Raw genomic sequence first — 25,715 nt, 5'->3', positions numbered from 1 at the left:
CACTGTTAAAGCTAGGAACATAAGTGTTTTGCCATACCTGCAACATCTGCAAAATATGTACGCAACAAATACAATGAAATTGTTTCTTAGTGTCGAGGTTATTCACAAAACATGGGCGAGGGGTCTACAATACCCTCTGAAGCCTAGAGGTTGTCGAGAAGAATGGTTGGCCTTTTTGCACGTCAGATTGATTTCTTAGAACGCAAAGCCAAGAACCACGATTGACCGGCATAGTTATGATTTTCTGAGCACCAGTCACATTCCCTGTAATCTTAAACCAAGATAATTCAATGTTAATGAGTGGTTGGTGAGAATTCATAAGGCTTTAGGCCACTGCCAGGAATGGGGATAACCAGAGTAGCAGCTCTGTGCGACAGTGCCACAATGTTTACTCTCAAATAAGAGACATATCCCTTTCTCCCTCCTTGGCTGAGAATACATCTACTTCTGCAACCCAATCGTCTAATCAGGCCAATATTTTACTCCAACTATAAATTAGCCAGTAGCTGGATAATCATGTTCAAATTGCATGATTCATAAAACATGTGTAGTTTCAATTCAGTCATTCATCTTCAATTCAATTCCTGAAGTGACTAAATGGAATAATCCCAAAAAAGAGGCACTCTTCAGGAACACTGCCTTGGAACAGTGATCACTGTTCCATGGCCTTACATTCTTCTACTGGCCCACATGGCTGGGGTATTGGAAATGGATGTGAGATGCCAAGGTTACCCTGCTGCATAGGAATCTTAATCTGCGATTTTGGAACAAGAGATAGTCCAGATAGCAGCTGAGGCTAATGCATGCATGATGTATATAATAGAATACATGGATGTTTTCTGCAATACATCATCATGGTGTATGTTGAGCAGTGGTGTAAAGTACTTAAGCAAAAATACCACTTTAGTAGTTTAAAGTATCTGTATTTTACATTTGACAACTTTTACTTCACTACATTCTTAAAGAAAATAATGTACTTTTTACTCCATAAATTTTCCCTGACAGCCAAAAGTACTTCCTACATTCTGAATGCTTGAGAGGACAGAAATGGTCCAATTCACACACGTTTAGCAAGAGAAGACCACTTGTCATCCATACCGCCTCTGATTTGGCAGACTCACAAAACACAAATGCTTAATTTGTAAATGATGTCTGAGTGTTGGAGGTTGCCCTTGACTCAAAAAAAAGAAAATTGTGCCGTTTGGTTTGACATTTATACTTTAGTATATTTTTGCAATTACAATATATTGGATTAAGTATATTTAAACCCAAATACTTTCATAATTTTACTCAAGTAGTACTTTACTTGGTGACTGTCACATAACTCATTTTCTATTAAGGTATATTTACTTTTACTCAAGTATGACAATTGGGTACTTTTTTCACCACTGATGTTAAGTGGGTTACTAACTTGAATGGGTGCCCTTCATCAGACTTCTGGATGGCCTGCAGGATCCCCTTGTATATCCTGAAGCAAATGGTGACAGAGAGGAGCGCCAGAGTGATGTAGGATGAGACGCTGACGATGCTGCAAAGTGTCAGGGAGAGCAGCAGAGAGAGGCCAGCGCCAAACACCACGCCAGAAGTCTTGACATCGCGCCAGTACAGGAGCTCTACCACTGCAGGAGAGCGAGAGAGCACAGGGTCAGATAGCTGCAGGACACAAAAACTAAGTGTGCTTCTTTTCAACACATTAAAATAAGAGATTATGGTGGTGATGTGGAGGTGGAATGAGAAGGGGTAAATTATGAAAAAATGAGCACCCGATTTCATTTGCTTAATTATTTGTCTGCAGATAATTAGCTACTAGCCACACTACTTCACTAAAAGGGAATCCCTGGTGTTCCCTACAGCTGACATGTTTCGTTTACTGTTGGAATACCAGTATACCACTGCAGGTAATGCACCTAATCCAGGTCCATTCATAGCCATGGCATAGGCTTAAAACCTGTTAATTTTTAAGATTGTTAGCCAACCCCCACCCGGTCACTCAGACAGCTAGGGGCAGGACAGACCCATGCTTGTGTTTCACCAGGAATTCCTAGCACGTCAGTGTACAATAGTAGATGTGAAAGACATCCATTTCCTACTGGCAGACGAATTTCAAAACGTAGGCTAGCCAGCAAGCGGGCATTGCTCGAGTCTTCAATGTGCAATGGTTTGGCAGGCTACCAGATTTCAAATTGCTTAACAAGTAATGAATGAGCTTATAGTTAACCCAGATTTTACAGGTTTCTGCCAAATAGATAATCATATCAAGCGCTTCACACCAAAGCAACGACTGATGAATTCATGCGACTGAATTGATGATATAGCTAACAAGTAAAATGCCTAAAGGCACCGCAGGAGCAGAATCAAAAGAAGCATCAGCAGTTTTAGCCAGCCTAGGGACACTTCACTGTCAAATCACAAGAATGCTTCTCGTGAGGAATCATGTCAGACCCTGTATGGACCACGCTCGTGGGGTCTTTTTAGGCGGTGACGCTAAGCTTTTAATTTCTCCCAAACGCAAATGTTAGCTGCTAGCTTAACTGGATAGCTCGACTACATCTCGTTTAAATATAGCTAGCATATTAGCCAGTTACTAGTAGCTAGCGCCAACATTTGCGTCACCAGAACCCTTTGTTTAGAATGTTGCTAGCAATAATAGCTAACGTGCAACCGTGAAGTGGGGGGGGGGGGGGGGGGGGGGGGGGGTCGTCGTCCTTTCAGTCGGTCTACCGTACATATGGTAAGCATGAACTAGCATGTGGGGGAACTAAAAATAGCCCAGGCATATCAACTGCGCTAATCTCATCATATAGCTAGCTAATAACATGCCATGTTTTAATCATGTCCTTCCGTATACATCTCCTTCATGTAAACACTTCTTTAATATCCACGGGGGGAGATGGATAAACAGGAAAATGACTGAATCGTACATGAGTCTGACGCCATGTCGTTCTCAGCGTAGCCCCATCACGATAAAATGTCCAGTTTGACCTAGCTGGGACTCTGCATAGCGCCATGCACAGCTCAATTCCTACCCATTTCCCCTCCCACCGTGGCGTCGGTAAGGCAAATTGGTTAATTCAACGGCGATACAATCGAATATAAATGTGATATGTAAAGGCAGCATCGTTCACACGAGAATGACAGCACTTACCCCGTTCGGCATCCATCTTGAGCCTCCTAGCATCCAGCACTAGCTCAGCAGCGCGAGAGGGTGTTCACTTCCTGCTAGGTACATTTGAGATCCACTCATTATGCGCAGCGCCTCAGCCCTTTAATTATGTTTAAGTTTCAATACGTGCCCAATGCAAATATGTGAATGAGCTTTTCTACTATACGTGGGACGACTGGTAGAGTGTTGTAGTAATAGTAATTTGGTTTCAAAACGGAATGAAAATATTGGAAATGGGGGAGTAGGTGGCGTGGAAAATGTTAGTCTTAACTGCAAATGTTGACCAGCTTTATCAATATAACACAACAGTGCATCATATGACCGACAACTGGTCAAATCTAAAATCAGGAGTTTATTACAAAGACATTTTTGTAAATACAAATTCTAACAAATGTAAAAACTGATCAACGCAGGCAATTTGCAATGTATTGGAAGCCTTTTATACAGCCATGTGAAGTTGTAGGTCAATATTTAACCAATACAATGGTCTGGTAGTGAGTTCATAGCCTTAATGCCCTAGCCAGAAAGAGTCCTCTTCAAGCTCTTACATCAGAACACGTCAGATGGAAATCCATGCACCATATCCAGTTTTAGAATCTAACAATATGCTTACCCATTAAAACTAATTATGGGGCACACCAGAAAACATCCTACTTCATCTTCATTGCCCAGCTATACATTTCCCCCCCCCCCCCCTCTTTGTTAGTGTTATGTCACTGCCATCTGCCCCTCCTTTAATCCTGTAATCTTTTAATACATAAATGTTACAGACTAATGTAGACAGTTTCTCAGCCCAATACTGCTTAGTCACTGGAGTGACTCAGGCTGGTAGTCTACTACACCCTATCCAAGTGCCTGTGCCTGTCATGCTCAACTGAACACTCAGCCAGATGGTAGTTGCTAAAATGGATGACATACCATTTAGTCAAATAGAGTTGACAGAGGCCCTTTGAGCACAATGCCCTTTCTGTTGCAATGTGTGCAAATTGCCATGCTGCATCCCAGAATGATGCAACGGCAGTAGCACACATGACAAAAATCTGCAGGACATGAGCAGAGTGCCATTGTGAGGCAACAAATGTCCCGTCTGAGCTGAAAGCAGATGGCTACAACTGGGCCTGGAAAACACCAGAAGACCTCTTCTGCCATAAGCCACATGGCTCCTCTTGTGCTTGCCATATAGGCTAAGAGTGATCACATACATACACAAAAGTTTGTAATTTAGCAGATACGCTTATCCAGAGCGATTTATAGGAGCAACTAGGGTTAAGTGACTTACTAAAGGGCACAGATTTTTCACCTAGTCAATTCAGGGATACAAACCAGCGACCTTTCGGTTACTCGCCCAACGCTCTTAACCACTATGCACACACTTCTTTTTGCACATGCTGAACAATGGACTTATACACCTTTATAAAGCCTAGTCAGCAGACTGTAGGGCTGAAGGCTGGTCCTGCATTCAGCAGTATTTGTCACAGGGGTTAGAGACCCCTGGTGCACTGGACCAGGCAGTCGCGAGTCAACTCCAGGCAGCATGGAATCATTAGACAACTATTACACTTGTCACTTTAGCCCAACACCCCTCCCACCATGCATCTTTGGACAGACTTCATCCTGTCAGTGCTACCCTTACCAAAGGTTCTGCTAGGATAGTATATTACACATTAGAAATCCAGAGAAACTTGTAGATTTTTTTGTGTCATTAACAGTTCCACTGGTTACCAACAATCTTATTTACGGATGGCTACACATTCAGAGCAAATGGCATGCATGGCTGGATGGGACAAGCAATATCAAAACCCACTCAACTACCAGAGTGATTACCAATTACATACTACGAATGTCCACAATACCTGTGCATTGTTTAATAACCACCCTCTAAAAACAAATGGACTACTTTTAATTTCACATAGATCTAGAGAACCCAGCAATAACTACAAAAAATATCTCTATATAATATTCAGGAAAGGTTACTGCAACAGTAAAATAAGAGGGATACCCTTGTCTTTCCACTGTGGAGGCTGGGTGTCTCCATTTTCCGTTTTCCCGTTTTCCATGATAGAGCCGCTGTGTAGGTATCAGCAGGTCATTCCAGACAGCATGCGGTGTGTTGGGCTGGAGGCGGGTGGGGTGCGGGGACCGAGGTGGAAGATAGGGGACAACCAAACCTTCCTCCTGTGAGAGGACTGCAGTACTACTGCTCTCGCTCTACCTCCCTCCCCCTTTTCTCTTCCTCTCAGGCTGTCGGACTGAGGTCAGCTGACTGTCTGCTGGCACCTAGAACGCCTAACGCACTGACGCAGCAACTTCCCCATCTAACTCACTCCCCCTACCTCCCAGTCTGATACTCTCCCTCCCCTTGCGCAAATGTACATGTGCTTTTCCCCTCTCTCTCATCCCCACGTGGATGACAAAGCAGCGAGTAGGTGACTCCACCCAACGGTCTCTGTAGGGACTACAAGTACAGACTATCTCACTACCTTTAAAATGACACTAGTGTGTACTGTGACTTAATTTTAAATGCCCTCTGAATTGCCTTCAAAAGTTGGGAAGTAACATTAAAACAAAAACCTCAAATCTAACCTCATGCTCTGGAAAGCAGCAGACATCCAATCGGACCATTACTGCACTTATATTATGAATGTAATATTATTCTGTTGATCAGAGTCAAAGTCCATCTTCACAAATGGTGTACCATATCAAAATCAGCCAAACAATTATGATTTGGTTGTCACCATATCAACCCTCATCAGTAGTCAGTCTTAAATCACATAAGAAAAATGGTGATTGTTGTATTAGTCCACTAGAGGGCACCTCACTAATTTCACTTAAGTCTGCCTAGGTTTCCTCATTCTTGTTTCAAATAATTTATATTGCGCTAGTATTTTCAGCAAGTCTTTTAGAGAGTTGACAAAAGTATATTCACTCAGAATTTGAATCCCATTTAAATAAATGGGAGGTACCGTGCAAGGTACATTTTGCAGCATATGGGTGTAGTCCTACTGAAGACTATGGGTGACTAATTAATTATACAGTGGTCGGTTACTACAGTTCTGTGGATTCAAAACAACCTGCAATCTCACTAAGGGGGTTTTGCGAATGAGATAGGGCAGGGGTGATGTTTGATGGTATTGCATTTCGAGTCAAACAAATAAGGGAACACTTGCTGACAAGCTCCATTCTTCATCGGCTGCTGTCGCAATGCAGGCAGAGCCTTTTTATTGGGCGATTCCTCACACACTGTCTGGGTGTCTGCCAGCCCTGCTCAAAGCAATGTCCCAATCAGATAAATACATATCTGCACTCTAGTGATGTGCCTCGGTGTGAATAACCAGCAAGGTAAAACTAAGCCATTCATTGTAAAAAAATACTTAAGATGAAAGCAAAGCCTTTAACCTAACAGCAGTCATGCAAAAATAAAACATTAAATCAGAAAGCCACTGCCCCAGTGCAGTAAGCCTTCCAAACATATGGCCATTTTTTGCTACAACACTGCCCTTTTCACTGAGCTGGGCAAGGTTTATCTGGACATGGGAGCTCAAAAGGCAAATGGGGCCTACAAGGCGGTGTACAGTTTCATAACTCTGGTTGTTATTTTCAGCATGGCCTAAAACCAGACAGTAGAGTTTAGTGATATCAATGACACACGATCAGGGTTTCCCAAACTTCCTGGGTGCATGTATTTTTTTTGCCCTAGCACTACACAGCTGATTCAATTAATCAAAAGCTTGATGAGCTGGTTAATTGAGTCAGCTGTGTAGTGCTAGGATTTCTTTTAACAAAAAAATAAAAAATGGACCCAGGGAGGGGAAGGGAAGAGATGTATATATATACACATATATACACACACAGTTTTTGCCACATTCACTCCATTAGACAATGCATATTTGTAAATAGTACACTGCTCAAAAAAATAAAGGGAACACTAAAATAACACATCCTAGATCTGAATGAATGAAATAATCTCAAATACTTTTTTCTTTACATAGTTGAATGTGCTGACAACAAAATCACACAAAAAAAAATCTATGGAAATCCAATTTATCAACCCATGGAGGTCTGGATTTGGAGTCACACTCAAAATTAAAGTGGAAAACCACACTACAGGCTGATCCAACTTTGATGTAATGTCCTTAAAACAAGTCAAAATGAGGCTCAGTAGTGTGTGTGGCCTCCACGTGCCTGTATGACCTCCCTACAACGCCTGGGCATGCTCCTGATGAGGTGGCGGATGGTCTCCTGAGGGATCTCCTCCCAGACCTGGACTAAAGCATCCGCCAACTCCTGGACAGTCTGTGGTGCAATGTGGCGTTGGTGGATGGAGCAAGACATGATGTCCCAGATGTGCTCAATTGGATTCAGGTCTGGGGAACGGGCGGGCCAGTCCATAGCATCAATGCCTTCCTCTTGCAGGAACTGCTGACACACTCCAGCCACATGAGGTCTAGCATCGTCTTGCATTAGGAGGAACCCAGGGCCAACCGCACCAGCATATGGTCTCACAAGGGGTCTGAGGATCTCATCTCGGTACCTAATGGCAGTCAGGCTACCTCTGGTGAGCACATGGAGGGTTGTGCGGCCCCCCAAAGAAATGCCACACCGTGACTGACCCACCGCCAAACCGGTCATGCTGGAGGATGTTGCAGGCAGCAGAACGTTCTCCACGGCGTCTCCAGACTCTGTCACGTCTGTCACATGTGCTCAGTGTGAACCTGCTTTCATCTGTGAAGAGCACAGGGCGCCAGTGACGAATTTGCCAATCTTGGTGTTCTCTGGCAAATGCCAAACGTCCTGCACGGTGTTGGGCTGTAAGCACAACCCCCACCTGTGGAGGTCGGGCCCTCATACCACCCTCATGGAGTCTGTTTCTGACCGTTTGAGCAGACACATGCACATTTGTGGCCTGCTGGAGGTCATTTTACAGGGCTCTGGCAGTGCTCCTCCTGCTCCTCCTTGCACAAAGGCGGAGGTAGCGGTCCTGCTGCTGGGTTGTTGCCCTCCTACGGCCTCCTCCACGTCTCCTGATGTACTGGCCTGTCTCCTGGTAGCGCCTCCATGCTCTGGACACTACACTGACAGACACAGCAAACCTTCTTGCCACAGCTCGCATTGATGTGCCATCCTGGATGAGCTGCACTACCTGAGCCACTTGTGTGGGTTGTAGACTCCGTTTCATGCTACCACTAGAGTGAAAGCACCGCCAGCATTCAAAAGTGACCAAAACATCAGCCAGGAAGCATAAGAACTGAGAAGTGGTCTGTGGTCACCACCTGCAGAACCACTCCTTTATTAAGGGTGTCTTGCTAATTGCCTATAATTTCCACCTGTTGTCTATTCCATTTGCACAACAGCATGTGAAATTTGTCAATCCGTGTTGCTTCCTAAGTAAACTGTTTGATTTCACAGAAGTGTGATTGACTTGGAGTTAAATTGTGTTGTTTAAGTGTTCCCTTTATTTTTTTGAGCAGTGTATATTAAAACATTTTCCTTAAAGTATAATTTTGAAAGATCTAAATGTTTGGCATGGGTCCTCAAAAGGTTCTTCAGGTGCACCATCGAGAGCATTCCTGACTGGTTGCAGCTCTGCCTGGTATGGCAACTGCTCAGCCTCCGACCACAAGGCACTACAGAGGGTAGAGCGTATGGCCCAGTACATCACTGGGGCCAAGCTTCCTGCTATCCAGGACCTCTATACAAGGCAGTTTCAGAGGAAGGCCCTAACAATTGTCAAAGACTCCAGCCACCCTAGTCATAGACTGTTCTCTCTGCTACCGCACAGCAATCGGTACCGGAGCACCAAGTCTAGGTCCAAGAGGCTTCTAAACAGCTTCTACCCCCAAGCCATATGACTCCTGAACATCTAATAAAATGGCTACCCAGAATATTTGCATTGCCCCCCCCCCCCAAGGTCTACACCGGTTGTATTCAGCACGTGACAAATTCAATTTGATTTACTGTCCCCACTTAAATACATGTAATTTTGTCCTTGAAATACTGTAGAATTACATTAATTCCTATTGAGGAATGTTTCTTCTGGGGAGTGCCAATATGGCCGACTGGTGGCTTCAAAGCCTCTCATTGGCCAACACACAGCATCAGCGATCCAGTTTACAGATAAACTAATTCCACAGAGAAAAACTCTGGGCAAACTAAAATCACTGTGGGTGTAAGCAACACAGTCAGGCCTGCTAACTGCCACACTGTTCCCATGGGAGGCAGTTCTTACCAGGCCCTGTGGTACCATTCAAACCAATTGGCAAGAATGAAACATTTTAATTGTAGATCAGCTCATTTCCTAACGAGGCGTATTTTTGAATATTTATTTTCTTTACAGGATTCCTTCTTGTCGCTGTCAATTAGGTTAGTATTGTGGAGTAAACACAATGTTGTCGATCCATCCTCATCACTGTTCTCATGTTGAAATCCCTGAGTGGTTTTGTTCATCTCCGGCAACGGAGGTAGGAAGGATACCTGTATCTTTATAGTGACTGGGTGTATTGCTACACCATCCAAAGTGTAATTAATAACTTCACCATGGTCAAGGGGATATTCAATGTCTGCTTTTTATTTTCACCCATCTACCAATAGGTACACTTCTATGCGAGGCATGTGAAAACCTCCCTGGTCTTTATGGTTGAATCTGTGTGAAATTCCCTGCTCGGCAGAGGGACTTTACAGATCATTGTATGTATGGGGTACAGAGAGAAGGTAGTCATTCAAAAATCATGTTAAACACGCAACTTAAGCAAAATAGTACTCCTGAACTTATTTAAGCTTGACATAAAAGGGATGATTACTTATTGACTCAAGATATTTCAGCCTAATTTTCTATGGGTAAGTATACATTTCAAAAAGCATAATTCCACTTTGACATTATGGGTCATTGTGTGTAGGTCAGTGACAAAAAAATAATCTCCCTTTAAATTGTTTATTCAGGCTGTAACAAAATGTGGAAAAAGTAAAGGCGTGTGAATACTTTGAAGGCACTGTATATCTTAATGAGGGAGGGGATTATACACTGCTAGGTCACTTCCTATAAATGGATTGTGTGGTATCAATGGATTTTTAACATAATCTCTGTAACACCATTGCACATTTTTATTCTGTTTCTGCACAGAGAAGTCACGAGAAATTCATTACTTACTACATCAGGAAGATGGATTCAGAAACACAAATACAAGAATTATGAAAGAAAATATGAAAACCAAGATCATGAAAAACAAAATCATGCCAACACATGCACCCAACTGTAAATGTTAATTTATTTTTTTTAAATGCTAAAAAAAAAAAAAGGGGGACAATGCAGAGGAGAAAGGTGATGAAAAAGTGAAAACTTATGGGGGAAAAAAGGGAAATGACAACCAATAAAACCAAAAAAAAATAACTGGTGGTGAACTTCCATGTGGGAATTACCTGCTTCAGCACTCAGGTCTGGCATCTGATCCATTTTGGGGCCCTCTGTGTCCTTAGCGAACAACTCCGGTTTGCGAACAGGCGAGTGGATGAGAGGGGCCTTTGAAGCGGGACCTTTGGTATCATCCTTCTCCAGGTCTGACTTAACCTTCTGGGTGAGTAGGAGGTAAGAGCTCTGACTAGGAGATTCTTCCTGAACTTCTGGGACTATATTTGCAGATGCCACATCCGTCAGCCCAAAGCGCATGTCATCTTCATCCATGCTAAACTCTGTTGCCTTAGCAAACTTGGAGCTATCTAATGCTTCTAGAAACTCATCGATTACACCCCTGAGGGGCCTTTCGATGAACTCAAACTCTTCAGAGGACACTTCCGGCTCAGAGATATCCTCTGCTGCCTCTGGCTCTTCCACTTTCATGTCATTCTTCTCAGACTCCACCTGGAAACTTGCAGGATTCTTGGCCATTGCCTCCAGAACAGGGGACAGAGAGTCTGCTGACGGACTCTCGGAATCAGAATCTTCAGGGGTCTTTCTAGTCTGGAAATTAAGAGGCTCTAATTTGTTCACAATTTGGGGTGAATCTTGACTGGAAAACATCCAATCTTTTTGTTCTATCTGGACAGGTGCTTTGCTATGGGGTGTAGGCTCTGCCTCCTTTACGAGGTCAAAGGCACTAAAGCCTTCATCTTCAGTCTTCGCCTTCACAGCTAGTCTTGCTTCAGTCTCCTCAGTCAGCTCCTTCAGCAGTAAAGCTTTGGAATCGAAAGCAAAGGGATTTGTGGTTGACAGAGGGACAGGGACAGTGGGTGACTCAACCATCTTCCGGATAGGAGCAGGGCTCGGCTCAGTGCTTCCTTCGGAAGAGCCAGAGTCCACTTTGTCAGGGTTCAGAGGGAAGGGCTTTAAGATATCTGGAAGAGATGGAAGTGTAGAGTCCTCGCTCTCTTTTGGGGTGGTTGAGAACTGATTGAGTGGCTCCATGAGCGAGTCCGCAGCCATCTTGACAGACTCATACGTTTTTATTTCATCATAATATGATGGTGGGCTGCCATCTTGTGAGTCTTCAGCCCGGCCATACTGGACCAGGTCTGGGGTGGGACTCTCAGACATTTTAGCTGCCTGGCTGTCAGAGGTCATATCCCCAAGATGGGAGAACCCAGCATCTGCTACAGGGGAGAAGCCCTGGAATGGATTCTTCTTCACCTCAAACATTAAGTCATCATCTGATTGGCTAAGCATATCTGGCTCATACCCAGAGGAGCCTCTGGAGGCTGAGTCTTTGGTAAACGTATCCATGGAGGCCCTGGGGTTGTCTTGAGAAGCTAAGAATGGAGAATCCCAGTGCTCTGTTGGGTTAGAGGAGGCAGGTGTAATGTCAGATTCAGGAGTCATCAGGGGATTATTGGAGGACTGGGAAGGAGTAGTAGACCTGACTGAGCTACAAAGCTGCTCTTCAGGAGAGACCACTCCACTGTCTCCACACAGAGACTTGGACCCTACATCACTCTCGGGGCAATTTTTTGTATGTTTACTTTGAGTGTAGGTAGCAGTTTCTAACCCTTTCACAATATCCTCATCACTCTTACTAAATCCTAATCTGGCGTTACCCTCTTCATCCCAAGGCATATCCTTGGTCAGTATTTTGGGGGGCTCAGTAGAAGGCCAAGAAGAGAAGCCCAATGGAGCAGATGTTGGATTTGGACTCTCTGACAAAGAGAGGTCTTCCAGAGAGTCAGGAGAGTGAAGGCGAGAGAGAGGGGAGATGGGAGCAGGGGAATCACCCTTCTGCTCAAGCTCTTGAGTAAAGAGGGAAAAATGCAATACATCAAGACATGCTCCATTCCTTCAGCGCTAGCAAGCCATGCCTGGCATGCCCTGCCAGCAGTCTGCAGAGTTGAGGTGGTGTTTCCCATCAGTGATCTCAAAGTTATCAACTGGCATGCCAAAAGACCCAAAACCAGTTATGGGAGATTTGTTTAAACATAGGAGCAATCTGAGGGGAATCACCACCTAAACTTTTAACTGTAAAGTTAGTGTCTTCCATCTTCTCTACTGTAAGTGGACTTGTCACAGGGATTCACATTATAGGATCATACAAACAATGTTAGTCTTTCATTTAAAATACTTAAATGCAAATTCTATGTAAAATATTATTAAAAGGCCAAGTGCAGTTATCCTGTGTTTTATATCATATTGTACAATAGCTGATAAAAGTTACCACTGTAAAAGTGAACACATTTGATCAGTGTTATTCCCTGAGTTGCTGGTTGAAAATACGATTTACACAGGAACTTCTAATCATGGGTGGAATTTCAGCTTGCCTGGTGACATCCCCAGGTAGTAAATGTAGCTAAAAAAGACAATTGGTTTCTTTTTTTACAATTGGAAACTATTACAGTAAGGTACATATAATTGCTACTAAGAAATTTGACATTACTATAAAAACAGCTGCATTTGGGCCTTTAACAAACTTCACATTCATATCAGTCAAAATGTAATTAAGGTATAAAAGGCATGAAATGAAAAAGATGCAGGAGGGCAAAGGCAGCCAGGAAAAATAACTTGCCTTTTGGGAATTGCATCAGAGGTTGAAGCGCAGCAGGAGGAAGAAAATTGTCATCTGAAAAAGAGACAGTAGCACAGTGTAAAGTGGACAATGCCAGCAGCTGAGAGGACAGAAAACAATTAACACTACAATAGTGTGAAACACACCCTAACATGGGGCCTCTACACTACTTTGACAACAAACTAGGTCCAGGAGAGATACTTCTTTAGTGGAAATAAATGGCTCTAGATTCAAATCTCTTTAAGAGATCTGCCACACAACCACCGGAGATAGTGTGGGAAACATCTACACCACATAGTGGGGTCTGAAACTATTGATACCTTTGACAAAGATGAACAAAAATGACTAATATAAATAATTCAAATACGGAGCTATATTGTATGCTAAAAGGGAAAGTATGTTTGTATACTAGTACAGAGAAAGAGGTTGTGTTTAAGAAGTCATTTTTTCCTCAAAAAAAGGTAGGCGTCAAAATTATTCACAACCCTATTATTAATACCTCACCTTCCAAGGACAATTGCACAGCCTTAAAAAAAAAAATACAAAAATTTATGAGTTGGAGAACACATTGGGAATGATCTTAGACCATTCCTCCCTACAGAACCCTTAGTCTACGCTTAGACTAGAGGTCGACCGATTTTTCCTTTGAATGGCCGATTAATTAGAGCCGATTTCAAGTTTTCATAACAATCGGTATTTTTGGCCACCATTTTATTTTTTTATTTTTTTTTATAATATTTTTTAACTAGGCAAGTCAGTTAACCTGTCAAGGTATAGGGGGCAGTATTTTCAATTTCGGATGAAAAGCGTGCCCAGAGTAAACTGCCTAATACTCGGGCCTAGAGTCAAATATTTGCATATTATTAGTAGATTTGGATAGAAAACACTGAAGTTTCTAAAACTGTTTGAATGATGTCTGTGAGTATAACAGAACTCATATGGCAGGCAAAAACCTGAGAAAAATCCAACCAGGGAGTGGGATATCTGATGCTTGTAGGCTTTTGAAGTCATTGCCTATCTAACACAGTGACTTAGGGTTCATTTTGCACTTCCTAAGGCTTCCACTAGATGTCAACAGTCTTTAGAACCTTGTTTCAGGCTTTTGCAGTGAACAGAGAGCGAACAAGAAGGCCGGGAAGTTGGTGACTCAGAAAATGACAAGAGTTCATTGGCACGCATTCACGTGATGTGGTAGCTATGTTCCATAACGTTTTTCAAGACATTGGAATCGTCCGGTTGGAATATTATTGAAGTTTTATGTTAAAAAGGCCCTAAAGATTGATGCTATACAATGTTTGACATGTTTCAACGAATGTAAATAGAACTTTTTGTGGTGAAATTTTCGGCGCGCTTCTCACATTTGGAGTAGCTTACTGAACGTGCAAACAACAAGGAGGTATTTGGACATAATTTATGGACTTTATCCAACAACAAAAACATTTGTGGACCTGGGATTCCTGGAAGTGCCTTCTGATGAAGATCAAAGGTAAGTGAATATTTATAATGCTATTTATGATTTTAGATGACTCCAAAATGGCGGGTATCTGTATGGTATGATGTATTTTTCTGAGTGCCGTACTCAGATTATTGCAGTGTGCTTTCCCCGTGAAGCTTTTTTGAAATCTGTCACAGCGGTTGCATTCAGGAGATGTTTATCTATAATTCTTTGAATAACAGTTTAATATTTTATCAACGTTTATGATGAGTATTTTTGTAAATTGTTGTGCTGATTCACCGGCAGTTTGAGGAAAAATATTTTCTGAACATCACACGCAAATGTAAAAAAATAAAAAATGGGGTTTTGGATATAAATATGAACTTTATCGAACAAAACATACATGTATTGTGTAACAATGTCCTAGGAGTGTCATCGTGAAGATCGTCAAAGGTTAGTGCTTAAGAACGCATTCTTATTTTCAATGACAGCCTAGGAACGGTGGGTTAACTGCCTTGTTCAGGGGCAGAACGGCAGATTTTTACCTTGTCAGCTTGGGGATTCAATCTTGCAACCTTACGGTTAAACTGGTCCAACGCTCTAACCACCTACTTTACATTGCACTCCACGAGGAGCCTCCCTGTTACGCGAATGCAGTAAGAAGCCAAGGTAAGTTGCTAGCTAGCATTAAATTTATCTTATATAAAAAATAAAAAAAAATCACTAGTTATCGTCAACCATGTGTAGTTATTACTAGTTTATCTAGCCTGTCCTGCGTTGCATATAATCGACGCGGTGCGCATTAGCGAAAAAGGACTGTCGTTGCGCCAACGTGTACCTAACCATAAACATCAATGTCTTTCTTAAAATCAATACACAAGTATATATTTTTAAACCTGCATATTTAGTTAATATTGCCTGCTAACAATTTCTTTTAACTAGGGAAAATGTGTCACCTCTGCAACAGAGTCAGGGTATATGCAGCAGTTTGGGCCGCCTGGCTCGTTGAGAACTGTGTGAATACTGTTTCTTCCTAACAAAGACAGCCAACTTGGCCAAACGGGGGATGATTTAACAAAAGCGCATTTGCGAAAAAGCACAATCGTTGCACGACTGTACCTAACCATAAACATCAATGCCTTTCTTAAAATCAATACACAGAAGTATACATCTTTAAACCTGCATATTTAGCTAAAAGAAATCCAGGTTAGAAGGCAATATTAACCAGGTGAAAGTTTGTCATTTCTCTTGCGTTCATTGCACGCAGAGTCAGGGTATATGCAACAGTTTGGGCCGCCTGGCTCGTTGCGAACTAATTTGCCAGAATTTTACGTAATTATGACATAACATTGAAGCTTGTGCAATGTAACAGGAATATTTTGATTTAGGGATTCCACCCGTTAGATAAAATAAGGAACGGTTCCGTATTTCACTGAAAAAATAAACGTTTTGTTTTCGAGATGAGTTTCCGGATTCTACCATATTAATGACCTAAGGCTCATATTTGTGTGTTTATTATATTATAATTAAGCCTATGATTTGATAGAGCAGTCTGACTGAGCAGTGGTAGGCACCAGCAGGCTCGTAAGCATTCATTCAAACAGCACTTTCGTCCGTTTTGCCAGCAGCCCTTCGCAATTCTTCAAGCATTGCGCTGTTTGACTTCAAGCATATCAACTCCCAAGATTAGGCTGATGTAACAGATGTGAAATGGCTAGCTAGTTAGTGGGTGCGCGCTACTAGCGTTTCAAACGTCACTCGCTCTGAGACTTGGAGTAGTTGTTCCCCTTGCTCTGCATGGGTAACGCTGCTTCGAGGGTGGCTGTTGTTGATGTGTTCCTGGTTCGAGCCCAGGTAGGAGCGAGGAGAGGGACAGAAGCTATACTGTTACACTGGCAATACTAAAGTGCCTATAAGAACATCCAATAGTCAAAGGTATATGAAATACAAATCGTATAGAGAGAAATAGTCCTATAATAACTACAACCTAAAACTTCTTACCAGGTAATATTGAAGACTCATGTTAAAAGGAACCACCAGCTTTCATATATTCTCATGTTCTGAGCAAGGAACTTAAACATTAGCTTTATTACATGGCACATATTGCACTTCTACTTTCTTCTCCAACACTTTGTTTTTGCATCATTTAAACCAAATTGAACATGTTTCATTATTTATTTGAGGCTAAATTGATAGTATTTATGTATTATATTAAGTTAAAATAAGTGTCCATTCAGTATTGTTGTAATTGTCATTAATAAATATTACAAAATATATATTTTTTTTTAATTCGGCCGATTATTCGGTATCGGCTTTTTTTGGGTCCTCCAATAGTCGGTATCGGTGTTGAAAAATAATAAAATCGGTCGACCTCTAGCTTAGACTGCCCTCTTCAATTCAAGGAAAGCCCCAAAATATGTCAATTGACTCCAGCCACCCAAGTCAGACTGCTCTCTGCTACGTAGGCAAGCGGTACCGATGGACCAAGTCTGGAACCAACAGGAGCCTGAACGATCTCCCGAGCCATAAGACTTCTAAATTGTTAGTCAGCCAAATAGCTACCCGGACTATCTGCATTGACATCTTACGTAGAAATAGAATGAAACAAACAGGCATTCTATTTTTGCTCTATTATAGTGGCCACTATGCACAAAGCTACATGTGCACAAGGCTACATGTGTCCATAAATAACATTCACTGAGTAAAAAAGATAATAATCCCCCCTCACACACACACACACATTACTGGCAAGTTCAACACAACAAAAGCAATATCTTTGGGCTACACTGCACATTATTACATTGTACACTTTCTGCCTGTGGACATCTGTTCCACAATGTGCCAGCAGAGCATGATACGCTTTGTTGGCATAATTGATCTCTTTCTGGCAGAGAGAACACCTGGCATACCCCTTTTATTCACTGTATTGAAAAGGTGAGAGAGGGAAAGTGTGTGGTGTTCCTTTCACTTCTATAGTGGCATCCAGCTTAAGCCAAGCCAAGCCCAGCTCCAGCAACACTTAACTGTTTAACAAGCAACGCCTCATTTTCACCTAGTTTTCTCATTCTGAAAAATAACCACACACTGTAGAGGGAAAACATTAGCTCACAGATAGTTCGTTAGAGAGTTAACATTTTACACAGATTGCCAGGGTCCAGTAAGCAACTAACATGTTATAACTTGAGGAACAGCAAGGAGTCATAACGTTACCAGTTAATACAATAGCGAATTGGTTAGGTTACTAATGTTAGCGCATCTGATGTTGTAAGGTTAGCTAACTGACTTTATTAGCCAGCTGATTTTCACACCATAAACTAAATTATTTGATCAGATAAGTTGGCATAGTGACTCAACATTTCTCTGGCTAGCTACCGGAGAATTCGAGCCAGCCAGTAAGATCCTTAAGAATACTTGTTCCACCACCCTCACCTCAAACTTTCCAAATGCCAGTTGTTGTTTTTCCAGTTACAGATCATGTAGTACGCTTCATCACCTTCTCACACCCGTCACCGTGGTCAGGCGTCTCACCTACCTCTTCGTTATCGTTCAGGGGAAGCGCAAACTGCCTTTCCACTCTCCCGTCGTCTTCTCAGAGCGTGCGCTGATGACGTAACTAGCAAATTGGTTGTCTCTTCGCTCTTCAGTCGCGTGCTGCTTTTGTTATGTGAACGATTGGCTGAGCCTTGGATACAGCCAGTATTGCGCCAAATGCGAATCACTCGTTCGCTTACAGCCAGCAGTGATCCAAAGTCGTCGCCCCCCCCCCCCAATTTTTTTTGTATACAATATAGCTCTGCATTTTAATTATTCAGTTGTCATTTTTGCTTAGCTTTATATCTGGACAAACTACACCTCTTCGGACTGGGAGATCTGGGGCTTAATCAAGTGCCTACTGCGCCGGCCAATCGGATAGCTCAAATCGCTGTGAGTACAGCTTCCACTACCCCGGCCACAGCAAAGTTTGATACCAGCCTACCTGAGATTTCATAACTTTTAAAACCCTGACCAGAGTGAGACTGTCAAAGAATACAGCAAAGAGTTGCTGTTTTTAGGAGTGTGTCCATGTATTCATGTTCACGTATTGATGCCCTGCGTTTTTATTGTTAGTAGCTTGTCGTGTCCATTTTAATATCAAATCATTTTCTCAGGTCATGGAAACAACATGAATCTGTGCATGAGGCAGGTGGAAGACAGTCCCCCCCCCGTCAGTCTCACCAGGGGAAAGGAATGAGAGAGCAGGGACTGTGAGATGGAAAGCTCTGCTGCCCTCTCCCTTGGCTGAGACTAATGGCGTGTTCAAAATAACTGGGAACTTGGAAATTGTTGACTTCCGACTTCTGAGCTCGAGTTCCTTGAATGCACCGATTTTCCAACCTGAAGATCATGATTTGACCTATCCCTTCCCTCCCCCCTCTGAGAGGTAGATCTCTGCTTTCTTTTTGACTGCAAAAGTGATCGACTGAAAATGTTGGTGCCCGTTGTATTATGGTATGCTAATAGCTGCACCCATAGCTAAGGCTAGCGTAAACAGAAAAGTTGCAAATCTGATGTTATCACTAGACCTATTTTACTAATGTAAATCCACCCAGTGTGCAACATTGCTGACACCCTCTAAAGACAGGCAGTTTATAGCATACAAGATGGGAAAAGTTTACAGGCATGCAACAAAGTCTGGGAAAAAGGTCATTACTGTCAGAATGACTGAAGATTTTCCTTTTTAATGTAGCAACATGAAGATCAGCCTTTAAAAGGCAAAATAACTGATACAATTAGGCATAGCAGTCATTTTCTGATCCAAGTTACTGAAAACGAAATAAATCAATAATTCCAATTCGCAACAGGTTAAGCAGAAAAAATTTGGTTCAGGCTCTTATCTAAGATATAATAGCCTAGACAACATATTTGAAAACAATCCTTGATTCCAGCTTTTGTGCCTAACTGGTTGAGACATATGCTTGACAGACACCCAAGCAGAGCATTAGGGGAGAAAGAAAGAGCACAAAGAGCACAAATTCAAATCAAGACCATCTAAACAAAATGGGAAAGGTTTAATTGCAAAAATCTCCCAATTTGAATACTATGAGCGCCATTTTAGCCAAATCACCAAAATGTTTTAATATTCTCAATAACCTGTAGATTAAGATGTCTTGGAATATTTCAATAGGACAGAAGCAAAATATATTATCAATGATTAAGAATACAACAAATGAAAATCAAAAGTTGTCATCAACGTACAATGGTTCTGAATACCATTGTCCAGTCATACAACAAAAAAGAGATCAAGCATCCACTCATCAAAAGCCAGGAAATATCACGTTACAAATGTATTTTGTTTTGCATTTATTACCGTAATGAATATTCAGATTAGACCAGTTTAAAGACCGGTTACTTCTCTAGTCTAGGTTCCAGCGTTGAAGTATATCTAAAATTGAACCATAGACAATTAACATTAGCTATAATGAAATCCATGTTGCTTGAATTCTGTCCACCTGTTCTGCATAGGCTAGTAGTCAATAACTTTGCTTGAACACTTTTGTGGAACCTAAAATATAGGCCAACACCTGCCCCACTGACCATGAAAGAGCTGCATCGTGAAATGTCAAATGTCTGAGAGGAGGCAAAGAAAGCTAATGGCACAGACCGCAATGAACGCCATGTTAACTCTAGTCACAAGTCAATATGAAACATGAGGGGTCATTCTAAGACATTATAGTTGTGCAGTTATTAACTAGAGCAGCGTACAGTATTGTAGGTGTAACATTAACGACAGTCAGTGTGGCACATGATTGAAAAACGGAGGCCTAGTTAACCGGACACCATATAGCAACTACAGCACTGTGTTAACGTTCCAATTTGAAAAGTAGACCAACACAAAGTCAGAAGTGATTCAGTGCACTAGTAACAGCTAAATCCAGCTGTGATGGTATTGATACACGCTTAAGCATGTTCATCTAGCCCTTCCTAGGATAGCGAGAATACATATCACAGCAAAAACAGACCGAGCAAACCCACAAGGCCCGTCAGAGCCAGTAGGACCATTTCCTTTACGTTGTTAGCATTTATCCTGCAGTAAGAAGCTATTCCAAATTATAGCAGGAAACCGAAGTAGAATATAAAGCATGTCTGCCCTTCCAAAATGACAAGTATGCTTATATTAGTCCTTAGGCAATAGTCGGGTCTAAAGCGATTAAATGGAATGACACTCAACCAGGTCTTTGTAATGGTCTCCCAACCCCACCCTGCCCTGCCCGTCTGGCCTCGCATGTCTGGGAAAGTGCATAGCTATTCTAACAGAAAAGAGAACATTTTCAATTAAATTCGCGTGCACTAACCAAGTTACACAATAACAATGCTCCCAAACAATGTCTGACTTCACCCGAATGAGATAAAAACACATCATTATCCAAAAGCGTGAATGGTTGACAGATCGGGAGATTGGAGGGGTGAAAACCCAATTTCTCGTGCGATGAAAAATGTTAGCCATCATAAGAAATTGCTTGCTTCCAGTAGGTAGCTACCGTTCACTTAAAGTATTTTGGGATAAACAACTAAAACAGGGGAGTGGACGACTTTAGATGAGATTCCTTTGTTGTGACTAATCCAAGCCATCTTGAGCTTGCGCAACCACAAACCAGGTCGGAACATGACAGTCAGAATTATTCTAGTATGAGCCAATTTGTTAGTTTCTTGGATAAAAAAAATAAAAAACTATAGTATTACATGTTATGTAATAATCAGCACTGATGCATCCGTTTAAATAAATGGTACAATTCTGCCAGTTCACTATATTAACTAGCTTCTTGCTGATGTGTCAAGTAGGTGGTCTGCATCATCTTTACAAAGCCAGCTATCTAGTTATCATTATTGCCAATTAAGTTAGCAAGCAAGTACTGAAATGTCTATTTTAATAACGCTTTACAAAGACAGATTTAAAAACCAGATGAGCCTTAAAAATGATTGACTACTCACGGGATGGTGCTGGAGGAGCCGCAATCGCTTCTTTCTCTGGAGCTGCTTCTCGTACTGGACCTGCTTCTTTTGCCGAGGGATATGGTCTGATGAGTTCTGGCAAAGAGTCTGCATCCAAACAATTGAGAATCACTGGTGCTGGAATTATTTCTGCCAACTCTTCCTCTGATGGAGTTGAATCTGGAATCACCTCGTCGTGTGTCAGTTGTCCCGTGGCACGCTCTGTGGTGGTGGTCAGTAGCGCTTCCTCGTCCTTCGTAAATTTGATTATATCCTCGGGGTACGAAGCCTTGTGCCTCTCAATAGCATCATGTGCTCCGCCAACTAAGTCTACAATATCATCGTCGCCAAATGTAGCTGTGGCCTCGTTGTTGCCATAATGATTACCGAATTGACTGTATCTACTCATTTCGTCTTCGGATAAAGTTTGTACTTTGCAGGGCACGTTCACTGAATAACTACGAACACTCAAAATACGTTCGTTGAATTCTGTCAGGCTTTTTGGGTCCGAATAAACTACTGTTACAGAAGAACGACTCCACCACTGCCACGGAACAACTGAATAGCTCGTGTGAGTCGCCTACTACACATAGCCCCTTCACCAGAATGTTGAAATAGATAAGCAAGCGTTGAGTGACCAATAACTACCGAATACCCCTGAGCGATGCCACCTGTGACCAATAAGGTGTTGGGGAATCGCTGCATTTGTTAACACCCCTTTCACAAACCTGGCACAGTGAGGGGATTCGATTATCTGGCCCGGGTTATGTGTGTGAGGAGTTTATTCTGGGTGGAAAGTGTACGCATTCGTTTTGGAACTTGGCTGCCTCCCAGGCGTGAGCCAGGAGCCCCATTTAAAGCCCACAGCGAAAATAAAAATATGTGAAGCACTTAAGAGATTGTTGCCTTGCCTTCTATTTTGCAGGCAACGTTTCTTCTCCGCAATGAGCCTGGGGGCCCTTTCCTATGCTTATTGCTTACACATGACAGATCTTACAACACCTGTGTAGGCTAACTACATAATACGTTATAGCAATTTGTAATTCATGACAATTAGAACTAATTACGAACTACTTTTTTATTATTAATATATATATTTTCCCTGATTTTTCAGGGGGCGCTGCAGCACCCTTCTTACGCTTCGAACACACCGACTGTGTTATAGCGTTTCGATACACCAGAAGTACATTAATTTCCAATAGAACGCTGCGTTTGCCTTGCAGCATTGCGTTGCAGAGGCAGTTGCCGTGCGTTCTGTGTGGTGCATACGTTCGATTTATCGAACGTATGCATCAAATTGTATGCGTTGACTTGACAGAAAGTAGCAAAATGTGAATGTTTAATTTTTGTTGCACACATATCCAGTAAACAAACGTGGGATTACATAATAAAAACAGTTTGACTGGAGAATTTCTTTACATTTTTTTATTCATTTATTTGCCAAGTATATTATTTACTCGATGACATCCACAAATTAATTGTGAGAGCCTATAATATAATTTCCCTCCAAAATGCAGCTTTGGAGCGAAATGCATAATAGTCAAGATAGCAGAGTCGGCTCTTTCAACAATGAGACCAACGTTGAGGAAGGTGGTCTTGATCACGCTGTTGGGCCAGGACCAGCCCCACCGAAAGCGCAGGTCTGTGTGGGTCCAGAGATGGTTAAAGTCCCGAAAGCAGGCAGGGGAGTTCCACCGTCTCATTCAAGAGCTTCGACTGCTTGGAGAGGAATTCAGAAGTTACTTTCGTCTGGACCGAAGCCAGTTTGATCACCTGTTTCAGATGGTTGGAGCCAGGATCATACGGATGGATACCAACTACCGGGAGTCCATCAGCCCAGTTGAACGCCTGCCGATTTGTCTCCGGAAAGCTACATTCTAGTACATTTTTAAAGCCTTTGATACCATAATTGATTGATATTTGATACATTGTTTTTATGTGCAACCTAGCTAGCTAGCTAGCTAAAGGGCTCTCTAGTTAATAGTCCCTATTTGACATCAGATGTACTTTTACAGAATGTTCATTAGGACTATAACTTTTCCCAAAGTTGGTTTAGAATCATTTTTTAATTATGCAATGTTACCAAATGAAAAGAAAATTGGGGTGCCTTCTGCTCTGATGAAGGTAGGCTAGTCTTCTCCACGACCCATTGTTGTGGGTCACGTTAACTAGCCACATCTGGCACATGCCCACTACTAAACTGACCTGGCAATCCTACTATCGTGGACACTTGTCTCCAAGCAGAATTTTTTGTGTTTATTTCCCTGTAGCTGTCAGCAGTTGTGTCAAAAAGACACGGTTTTGAGGATACTGCGAAAATGATTCTCTCCTCCATGTGTCCAACCGCATGCGACCATCTGCAAAAGATACCTGCATCAGTATAGTTGCCTAGCTGCGCAAAATGTTACGTAGCAGTGATGCAAAGACTCAGTCGGTGTGTTCGAAGCGTTACGCTTTGAACACACCGACAGCGTCATTGCATTTTGGTACACCAGAATTACATTAATTTCCAATGAAACGCTGCGTTTGCCTTGCAGCATTGCGTAGCAGAAGCAGTTGCAGTGCGTTCGGTGTGGTGCATACGTTGATTTATCGAACGTATTGTAGCGACCTGCACAGACAAATATGTGTAGTGTGTTATACTATTAGTTGGTTGTGTTGTACTTACCAATACCTAGTGTTCGCGGGGTCCGGCATGCCAATCAACCTGCTATCTGCCAGTCACGGGAATGCCTGGAATGTTCTGATGCCGGGCATCCTGGTGGTTGGCGGAGTGACGTGGGGGATTGAGCATTGCAAATTAAGACCATATTTAGCCGTTGTTCTCTCTCTTGAAGGGAAATGGAGTCCCTAGAGAAAGCAAGAGCAAGATGGGTGTCAGGAGTGGGGCAGCAGTATTATCTTAAGGAGACGTATACTTGGAAAACGGAGGAGGAATGGAGGGAGAAGAAGTCTAAGAGAGAGGGAAGAAGAGGGTGAGTTGAAGAAGAATGGTAGAAAGTGTAAGCAGAGGGAGCTGAAGAACCGAGGTAAAGTCAGTTTCAGGTTGGATATTCGACGGATATTCGCCTGTAGTCTTCTTTAAGTCCACAAACAGCAGTTAGGGACCATCAACATAGTGGCAAATCAAATTTTTCAAAATTCAATAGCCATATTTTAATTTTCAAAAAGAGGACGTATGGTCACCCTAGTTAATTTACCTGACGAACTCTCTCCTTTAGCTGCAATTTTGTGTTTTGCAGAGCTTGTGTGGGCTTCTAGGTCGCTAGCACCTTTATTTGACACTGACACGTACGTGCCAGCTTTGCAGGTCATGCATTCTGCTTCACACGGATCCCGACCAAGACGTAAGCACAGGATTTTCTCTGTAATTCATCTGTGAATTTACCTTTTTGTTTTGGCATTTTTCCGCTGTTCTGGAGCCATGTGCCACTGTTGACAAGCAAGCTGCTGCTCTGTCTCTTGGCTGTTGCCATGGTGAGGGTAATGATTGAGATGCAGTTTGACCAGTGTTTGCATAGGCCTACATGACCCACCAATGGTGGCGTGTGAGAAGGCGGGACCTAAAGAGAAAGTTCAAAGCAATGCAAAACCCCCAAAACGCACACAATGAATGGCGACTGTAGAAAGCAAAAGCCAAATCCCGGACATTTTGGGCGATTTAGAAATCCCGGGCCGGACGCATTTTTTTAGGTCCAAAAAGAGGACATGTCCGGGAAAAAGAGGACGTATGGTCACCCTAATTTAACCATTACTCCTAAAACTTTCAAAACTGGTTCTAGCTAACCCGATGGCATAGACACACATTGCACGCATTTATTTTTTGTTGATTTACATCTCACACTATTTTAAATTCTTTATTTACATTTTTGAATTTCAATAGCTCATTGGTCATATGACCTACAGGACTCAAACAAGGTCCAGAATGTCCACTGACTACCCTTCTATGTTGCACACCCTTTAGTTTGTCAATTTTCATCTCACAAGATTGTACATGAATTTAATAAAATGTATAATTTCAATAGCTCCTTGGTCATGTGACCTAATGACTTCAAACAAGATTCAGAATGTCCACTGAGTGGGCCTACACGTTGCACACACTTTAGTTAGTCTATTTTCATCTCACATGATTTTACATTCATTTTTCAAAATGTAAAAATTCAATAGC

General features: G+C 42.2%; 1 protein-coding gene across 6 annotated transcripts in view; it reads right to left on the bottom strand.

Moving 5' to 3' along the window:
- rtn10 (reticulon 10) overlaps positions 1 to 22,152 on the bottom strand; it is a 32,411-nt gene extending 10,259 nt beyond the window's left edge. Inside the window, exons 1-4 of one of the 6 annotated variants that reach the window (XM_014205670.3) lie at positions 21,548 to 22,152; positions 13,144 to 13,197; positions 10,577 to 12,373; positions 1,412 to 1,619 (exon numbers count right to left, since the gene is read on the bottom strand). In XM_014205670.3, coding sequence (XP_014061145.3) covers positions 1,412 to 1,619; positions 10,577 to 12,373; positions 13,144 to 13,197; positions 21,548 to 21,956 — 2,468 coding nt within the window. In that variant the 5' untranslated portion in view covers positions 21,957 to 22,152. Of the gene's footprint in view, positions 1 to 1,411; positions 1,620 to 3,145; positions 3,283 to 5,162; positions 5,412 to 10,576; positions 12,374 to 13,143; positions 13,198 to 21,547 lie in introns of those variants that run through there. The other 5 variants (XM_014205681.3, XM_014205690.3, XM_014205698.3 and 2 more) reach the window with 5 other exon arrangements.
- Positions 22,153 to 25,715: the final 3,563 nt, after the last annotated feature.

Source organism: Salmo salar, chromosome 01, assembly GCF_965601325.2.
Source record: "Salmo salar chromosome 01, fSalSal1, whole genome shotgun sequence".
Lineage (NCBI taxonomy): Eukaryota > Metazoa > Chordata > Actinopteri > Salmoniformes > Salmonidae > Salmo > Salmo salar.
This window is presented reverse-complemented; position numbering and strand designations above follow the sequence as displayed.